This window comes from Mus pahari, chromosome 1 (assembly GCF_900095145.1).
Source record: "Mus pahari chromosome 1, PAHARI_EIJ_v1.1, whole genome shotgun sequence".
Taxonomy (NCBI): domain Eukaryota; kingdom Metazoa; phylum Chordata; class Mammalia; order Rodentia; family Muridae; genus Mus; species Mus pahari.
In genome coordinates, this window is record NC_034590.1 from 110636734 (window position 1) to 110644834 (window position 8101).

General features: G+C 53.4%; 2 protein-coding genes across 4 annotated transcripts in view; one reads left to right on the forward strand and one right to left on the reverse strand.

Moving 5' to 3' along the window:
• Positions 1-870: 870 nt before the first annotated feature.
• On the forward strand, positions 871-5492 carry Drd4 (dopamine receptor D4). The gene is made up of 4 exons (XM_021218808.1): positions 871-1172; positions 2758-2870; positions 2958-3526; positions 3689-5492. Exons 1-4 carry the CDS (start codon positions 897-899, stop codon positions 3889-3891), a joined length of 1161 nt encoding a protein of 386 aa, XP_021074467.1. The 5' UTR covers positions 871-896; the 3' UTR covers positions 3892-5492.
• Positions 5493-6111: 619 nt separating this feature from the next.
• The window catches only part of Deaf1 (DEAF1 transcription factor), a 34372-nt gene continuing 32382 nt past the window's right edge, over positions 6112-8101 (reverse strand). For all 3 annotated transcript variants that reach the window (XM_029531560.1, XM_021199238.2, XM_029531572.1), the window contains exon 12: positions 6112-6547. In XM_029531560.1, the coding sequence (XP_029387420.1) occupies positions 6443-6547 (105 nt within the window). In that variant the 3' untranslated portion in view covers positions 6112-6442. The remainder of the gene's footprint in view (positions 6548-8101) is intronic.

Genomic DNA, 8101 nt, shown 5'->3' on the forward strand with positions numbered 1-8101 from the left:
ATTATTATTATTTTGGTTAAGGGTTAAGGCTGAGCCAGGCATGGTGGTCCACCCTCTTTAATTCCAGCACTCTAGAGGCAGAGGAGAGGCCGAAGGATCTGAGTTCAGTGCTAGTCTGCTCTACAGAATAAGTTCTAGGACATGCAGAGCTACACATGGAAACCCTGCCTTGAAAAGTCAGCAACAACAAAATAAAATTAATAATAATAAATTAAATAAAAAGTTAAGACTGGGCCTTGGAGATGCCAAGTATCAATTTCACCATGGTCCGCTTAAGCACTGACTGATGGAGACTTGGGAAGTGAGATGGTGAGAAAAGTAGAACCAGACATGCCACGGCCTGGATCCCAAGAGTTGCTGCACATCTGCCCACGCATGGGTGTCAGATGGAGAATGAGATGTGCCAGATTGTTCAGTATTGCTGAGCCCAGAACCGTTAGGGAAAGAGACGAGGAGCCCTTAGCCTGTTCCAGAACCAGAGTTGATGGTTCCCCACGTGGGAAGGACCCCAATGCAGGAATATAGATAGGTTCTGCCACATCCTCCAAGGTATCTTGGAGAACACCTTTGACAGGTAATTTAGTGGCCTGTCTCCTGGCCCGGATGGCTGGCTCTGATGAACCTGGTCCAGACAACCTGCTTTTCTACATAGGTTTCTGGAAGCACAAACTAGTCCCGATAAGGGGACACACCAGCCGCTGCTCAGCCTTTTTATGCCAGCCACTTCGCCCATTTCTCTTGAATTGAAGCATTTCTCCCTCTGCCAATTTCCTAGAGTTCAGAAATTGAAGCGGAGGCGGGGCGGGGCTGGACGCGCTGGGGGCGGGATTCCGGGTAGCCCCTGCCTGCAAATCCCCAGGCTTAGCGCCTGGCGGAGCGGGTTCAGCTGTGGCACCATGGGGAACGGCAGCGCTACTGAGGACGGTGGGCTGTTGGCCGGGCGTGGGCCAGAGTCCCTGGGGACTGGCGCCGGGCTTGGGGTCCCGGGGGCGGCGGCGCTGGTGGGGGGCGTGCTGCTCATCGGCTTGGTATTGGCAGGGAACTCGCTCGTGTGTGTGAGCGTGGCCTCCGAGCGCACCCTGCAGACACCCACCAACTACTTCATCGTGAGCCTGGCGGCTGCCGACCTCCTCCTCGCGGTTCTGGTGCTGCCTCTCTTTGTCTACTCCGAGGTGAGCCTCGGTGCGTTCTTTCCCTAGCTCCACCGCTCCCAACCCGCAGCCCCCGCGCAGTTTCGCACTTGGACCCTCAGCCACCTTGAACCAGGCAGGGTGTTTGCAGGGACACCAGGTTTCCTCACTCCTGATTATCCACTCTCTCCCGCTCTTCAGAATCTTTCGCCTACTTTTCCTCTGTTCCGCACCCTACCATCCTCTGGATTCCTCTCTAGTCTGTCTGAGGTCTGCCTACCCAGAGAGGACTCGTGTCCCTAAAACCAAGAATCGCAGAAAATGGTCCTTCCTATTTAAGCCCTGGCTCCCACTGCAGAAATGCTGCACCCCCAGCCCCTGCCAAAAAACAGTTAGACAGGTGAATGTGCAGATGCGCATCACTACCGATGACCACTGCCTTTTGGGAACACACCACACACACACACACACACACACACACACACACACACACACACACCAGCCTGTGCCAGCTCACCCTCACCCTTCGGAAGAAGCCCAAAGCCTGCAGCCACCCAGGAGATTGGAGCAGTGAAGGGTGCAGGCAGAGAGGCCTGGGCAGGATACTGAAGCTGAGGGGCCCGCTAAAGGGAGTGGGTTCAGGACCTTTTGGAGACTCCTGGAACAGAGACACCCCAGATCAGGTCTGGCTCATAGGTGGCTCTGCTGTGGTTACTGGCAATTCTTATTTGCCCACCATTTGGGCAGAGAAGAGCTGTTTAGGATAGGGATGGGGACAGAGGCCTGGATTGGGGGAGGGTGGGGTGGGATGCATGGTATTTCTAAAGAAGACCCTGAGTTCTGGAGCTAGAGCAGAGGCCAGTGGCCACACTTGACCCCAGGTCCTCCCCAAGGCACAGACAGACGTCACTGTGATGATTCTTAAGCTCATAATCATCCCAAATCAGTGTGAAGGGATTTGGGGATGGGTGGTTTGAGACGGCCGTATGCTCCTTTGCCCTTGAAAAAGAATACTCCGTGCAGAGAGCTCCGTGAGGTCTTTGTATTTTTAGGACACATTTGTCCTCGGGACAATTGCCATGTGTCCAGCAAGTGAAGAGACCTATCCAAAGTCCCACGGCAGTGACAGTTCATGCAGAGAGTGAATCTTGGAAGTGGTAGGATTTGTGTTTAGGGAGCAAAGGGCCAGGCCTAAGAATTTAGGGCCTCATCTCCCCCAGATGTTATCAACCCTCCTGGGTCTTACCCAAGCTTCTCACATAAACAAAGAAGACCTAAGTCTAGAGGCAGGTCCGTTTGCCCCTCTGTCTCCAACACATGTTTCAGGCTCATGTCGGGCTTGTATGCCCCCCTTCCCTCTAATACACAGCCCTCGATTTCCCTCAATAAGAGTGGGGGGGGGGTCAGAGACCGGGCGTGGTGGCGCATGCCTTTAATTCCAGCACTTGGGAGGCAGAGGCAGGTGGATTTCTGAGTTCGAGGTCAGCCTGGTGTGAGTTCCAGGACAGCCAGGGCTATACAGAGAAACCCTGTCTTTAAAAAAAAAAAAAAAAAAGAGTGGGGGTCAGCAAGTCCGCGGCTAAAGGTCAGGTCTTGTGTTTCATTTCTGCAACCTCTGCGTGGCCAGGTCCAGGGTGGCGTGTGGCTGCTGAGCCCCCGCCTCTGTGACACGCTCATGGCCATGGACGTCATGCTGTGCACCGCCTCCATCTTCAACCTGTGCGCCATCAGCGTGGACAGGTGGGTACCCCGGACGACCCCTCTCCCAGTCCCACTTCCCGGTCAGCTGCCCCACTCGGTGGCCTCACCGCTCCTGTACTCCTCTAGATTCGTGGCCGTGACCGTGCCGCTGCGCTACAACCAGCAGGGTCAGTGCCAGCTGCTGCTCATCGCCGCCACCTGGCTGCTGTCTGCCGCGGTGGCTGCGCCTGTGGTGTGCGGCCTCAATGATGTGCCGGGCCGCGATCCAGCCGTGTGCTGCCTGGAGAACCGCGACTACGTGGTCTACTCGTCCGTCTGCTCCTTCTTCCTGCCCTGTCCGCTCATGCTACTGCTTTACTGGGCCACTTTCCGCGGCCTGCGGCGCTGGGAGGCAGCCCGGCACACCAAACTTCACAGCCGCGCGCCGCGCCGACCTAGCGGCCCCGGCCCGCCGGTGTCCGACCCTACTCAGGGTCCCTTCTTCCCAGACTGTCCACCTCCCTTACCCAGCCTCCGAACGAGTCCCAGCGACTCCAGCAGGCCGGAGTCAGACCTCTCTCAGAGACCCTGCAGCTCCGGATGTCTGCTCGCTGATGCAGCGCTCCCGCAACCTCCTGCGCCGTCTTCCCGCAGGAGAGGCGCCAAGATCACGGGAAGGGAGCGCAAGGCAATGCGAGTCCTGCCGGTGGTAGTCGGTGGGTTCCTGCCCTGGGACAAGAGCTGATAGCGGGAGGGAGGGGTCCCGGGAGCCGAGGCCGGGCGCAGGGGGAGGGTCCAAGTTGGAAGGGTGAAAAGTGGGGGGTCCTGGGTGAGGGACCTCGAGTGCAGGTGTACAGGCTCACGCCGCCCACCCCCAGGGGTCTTCCTGGTGTGCTGGACGCCTTTCTTCGTGGTGCACATCACGCGGGCGCTGTGTCCGGCTTGTTTCGTGTCTCCACGCCTGGTCAGTGCTGTCACCTGGCTAGGCTATGTCAACAGTGCCCTCAACCCCATCATCTACACTGTCTTCAACGCCGAGTTTCGAAGTGTCTTCCGCAAGACTCTCCGTCTCCGCTGCTGAAAGGATGTCCTGAGGTCAAGGAGTTCCGAGCCTGTTTGCAGAGTGCGCTGGCGTGCATTCTTTCAGTCTGATTAAACGAAATCTTTTCTAACCACTTATGAAGGCTGGGGGTTGGGAAAAAGCAAGGAAAAGAGGAAGGTCTTTTGTCTGAATGATGGCCACCCCCCCACCCATGTTAAATTCTGTCTTTGAGGATGCTGGGTTCAGCTCCAGGAGGCAGGCTGCTTCTGAAGTCTCTGCCCCAGAAGAGCGAGGGAGCTTCTACATCTGCCTTAGTTTCCCCTCACCATGAAAAGTGACTAAGTGTCCTAGAAGAGGAGCTAGAGGAATTTCCTGAGGCTGCTGGGTCCTCGGGATCTTATCCAGGCTAACTCTTGCTCCTTGGAGAGCTAGGGAGGGAGGGCTCTGCTGTCATTGAAGGGGTGGGGGTGGGGGTATCCTGTTTTGGAAGCTTTCTGAGTACAGCACACATAGCTTCCTACCAGCCTTTCTCCAAAAGGTGCCTGAAACTCCACTCTGACCAAGTTCCACATGGTGCCCTCTGGAAGGGAGCCCTCCACTCAGGCCTACCCAGTCCATCTTTACCCCATGTATGTCCAGCATCTGGGTATCTATGTGACCAGGTGGCAGGGTTCAAGGCTGGACTGAGGGGCCCAAGCAGCCAATGTGTTGGGGCTCCTTGGCCAACGCCCAGTCCTACAAGAAGAGGTGACTCCTGGTAGGGACCACCTACCCTAACACTTTTCCCTCGCCTATCCTGTCATGGGAGAGATGTGAGTCAGGGCTGCTGCGGGCAGGAGTGCAGAGGGGCTGTGGGAGGGTGGTCCTAGGCTAGGGTCCTACATCAAAGGCAGCTGGCACAATGTGCCACACTCTGTTCTCAATATTGAGGAATAATGAGCTGTGAGTTCTATAGCAGTAAGCACCCCACCACCACCACATATACATTTTATACCCGTTCTGGTTGAACAGGTGCAGTTCCCCAGCACAGAGGGTGCTATGGCCTCACTGGGCTAGATCCTCATGCCCTGCTGTGTCGTCTATTGACTTCCCAGGACCAGCATGCTCCTAAGGGGCCAATGGGGTCTTGGGTTCATGTCTGTCCACATAGAGTCTAATATTAGTGGAACTAGGTTACTGTAAGTTTTGCCCTGGAGACCCTAGGATACCAAATATGCCTGGCCTTTGCTGATTTCCACTGAACTGAAAGGCTCTACCGATGGAAAGGTAAGGTTGAAACTCATGTGTGCGGGACGGAAGTCTCTGGAAGCTTGACACAGCTTGGGGAACTGAGCACCAAGGGCCCATACCCCTAGACCCTCTGAGTTTCTTCCTTAGAGGAAAGGAAAACAATAAATTGAATCAACTCCAGGTGGCACGTGTCGCTCATCCATTGCTCTTGGGTGGTCACTACCCCCAAACCCTTTTGGTGTTCTGGGGCCCTCCCTCGGTGCCTCTCCTTGGGGGTAGATACCATGGATGCCCCTGCAGGCTGTCCCATGGGGGCGGGCATTTCCTTGATGACTTTGCCATGCATTTTGGTCTTGTTTCCCTGCCACTGTTAGTATATAAACTGAGCTGTGTGATCTCAGCTAACTGCATGGCCTGGGTGGCTGGTTAGAGCTGAGGGCTACTCTGCCACCAGATAACAATGGCAAGGCTCCTGCTCAAAGGGTTGGAGAGGCCCCAGGCTTGATTCCAGAAGAATTAAACAGGATGGTCACGGAGACCATATTTGGTAGAAAAGCCTCAGGAGCCTGACTCCCTTTCAAGCCGTGGTGAGAAGGCAGGGACCCCGCAGACTTGGCATCTTCCTACTCACATGCATGTCCCTCCCTTAGTTACCCTTGTGATTCACCATGAGGGAATCTCAGCGCTCTCTGCCCAGTGTGGGGTATAGCGAAGGTGTCAGAATTGGTGAGTCTATATATACATTCTTCCTAAACTTGAACTTGAGTCTTCCCTGCACTAGTAGGGGATATGAAGGGTCTCTCAGACCTACTTCCACTAGAGAAATAAGGTTGAAAACTCCTCAGGAGTCACAGGCTGGCCTGCACTAAGTGCTGGCCACGACAGCAGTGAAGGTAGGTCCACAAGAGGACTGCTGGAGGCCACATCCCACAGTAGAACACATGGCAGTGTATATTATACTCACACAATCAGGACTGAGCAGAAACCTTCTGGTCATTTGAATATAAAATAGGCTTGACAACATCCAGGTATGGGGTGGGAGCTTTATTTACATCTTTATTAACAGATAAGACAGGTATGTACACGTGGCATAGGGCACCCCCATGGGTAGTGGGACACTCATGATCCAGGGATAAAAGAGCACCGTGATAGGCCGAGGGCCCTGGGCTGTGGCAGAGTGCCCCATTCTGAAAGCTGCCAGCGTTCCTTGGTCTCTGGCAGGAGTTTGTTTCCAAGGGCACAGTCTGTTAATAACTTGTCCGGCAAGTTTCCCATGGCCCCCTCTTCTCAGCAGCCCCCACAGTCATCAGAGGGCCTAACCTGAGATGGCTTCACAGTAGAGCTCAGGAAGAAGCCTGGCTCAAACAGCAACCTTTTCTATTACACTTTCTTCAACATGGACGTCATCAGCCTGGACAGTGACAGATGTTGACTGGCCACACACATGCTGATGGTCTTTCCAGTCCTGGAAGAAAAGACAGCCATGTTAGCTGGAAGGACAAGGACCCACTGCATATAGAGCAGCACATCACCTGCAGATGGGCTGGGGCGCTTGGAAGAGCCCTGGATTTCACACTAAGGGGGCTGTTTGTGAGCTGTTAGGCAGGGAATGTTCCCATCAGGGTTGGTGTGTCAACCCCTGAAGCTGTAGAGATCAGATAACAAAAGGCACGCACGTAACAAGACTGAATATGTTCATGTGTCCCTGGAGACATGTAGCCCTAGTTGACCTGGAACTAACTAGTAGATCAGGTTGGCCTCAAACTCAGAGATGCTCATGCCTCTGCCTCCTGAGGGCTGGGATTAGAGGTGTGTGCCACCATTCTCGGCTGCTTTTAGAATTACAGACACAGTGGCTCATGCCTGTAATCCCAGCATGGGGGAAACTGAAACAGGAGAGTTGCCAGGAGTTTGATAACAGCCTAGGCTAACAGTAAAAACAAATAAATAAATTTCTGTGTGATACTGCCACCCACAGTGATATTCACAATCACTGTGAGGATGATCCTAACTGCACATAGGCACACAGACACACAGACAAGCCCAGGAGAGCAGGAAAAGGCACGTCCTGAAGGCCAGTGGTGCCCCGAGATAAGCCGGCTTCATGTCTAATCAAAAACTGCCCCAGCCAGGTGGCACTGCACAGGCCTTTAAACCCAGCACTTGGGAAGGAGAGGCAGGATCTCTAAGTGTGAGGCCAGCCTGGTCTACAGAGTGAGTTCCACGACAGCCAGGACTATACAGGGAAACACTGTCTCGAAAAAAATAAACAAAACTCACAAAATTGCCCCAAGTTATAAAATCCATGTCACCGTAGCAGTGTGGATTAGCAAACTATGTGTATCAGGCCCAGATAAGCACTAGACCCTGGCAGTCATATGCAGGACTATGTACTTCTCCCATAACTAGTATGAACTGGTGTAGGGCCTTGGAACTGTAGACCCTGGGCAGGTCCCTTAGGGAATTCTAGATGAGGAAGCCCAAGGCACTGACAGTGTCTACCCCAACCAACAAGCAGGCCTCCGTTCAGGTCTTTGAATAAAATGCAAATATCCAAGACTGATTCTTTTTTTTTTTTTTTTAAGACTGATTCTTAAAACCTCCAATTTTGGGGTTGGAAAGATGTCTCAGACTAAGAGTACTGGCTGCTCTTTCTTCCAGGGGTGCTGAGTTCATTCCCAATACCCATATGGTGGCTTATAACCATCTATAATGGCATCTCATGCCCTCTTCTGGTATATAGACATACACGCAGACAGAGCACTCAATACATAAATAAGTTTTAAAAAAAAGAAAAAAAGCCTCAACTTCTGCATCAAAAACAAAACCACAAATAAACAAATACAAACTGTTCTGTCTTAAACTTTATTGTTTGAAAAGCCAGAATTACTCGGGCAGTGGTGCCGTATGCCTTTAATCTCAGCACTTGGGAGGCAGAGGCAGGCGGATTTCTGAGTTCGAGGCCAGCCTGGTGTACAGAGTGAGTTCCAGGACAGCCAGGGCTATACAGAGAAACCCT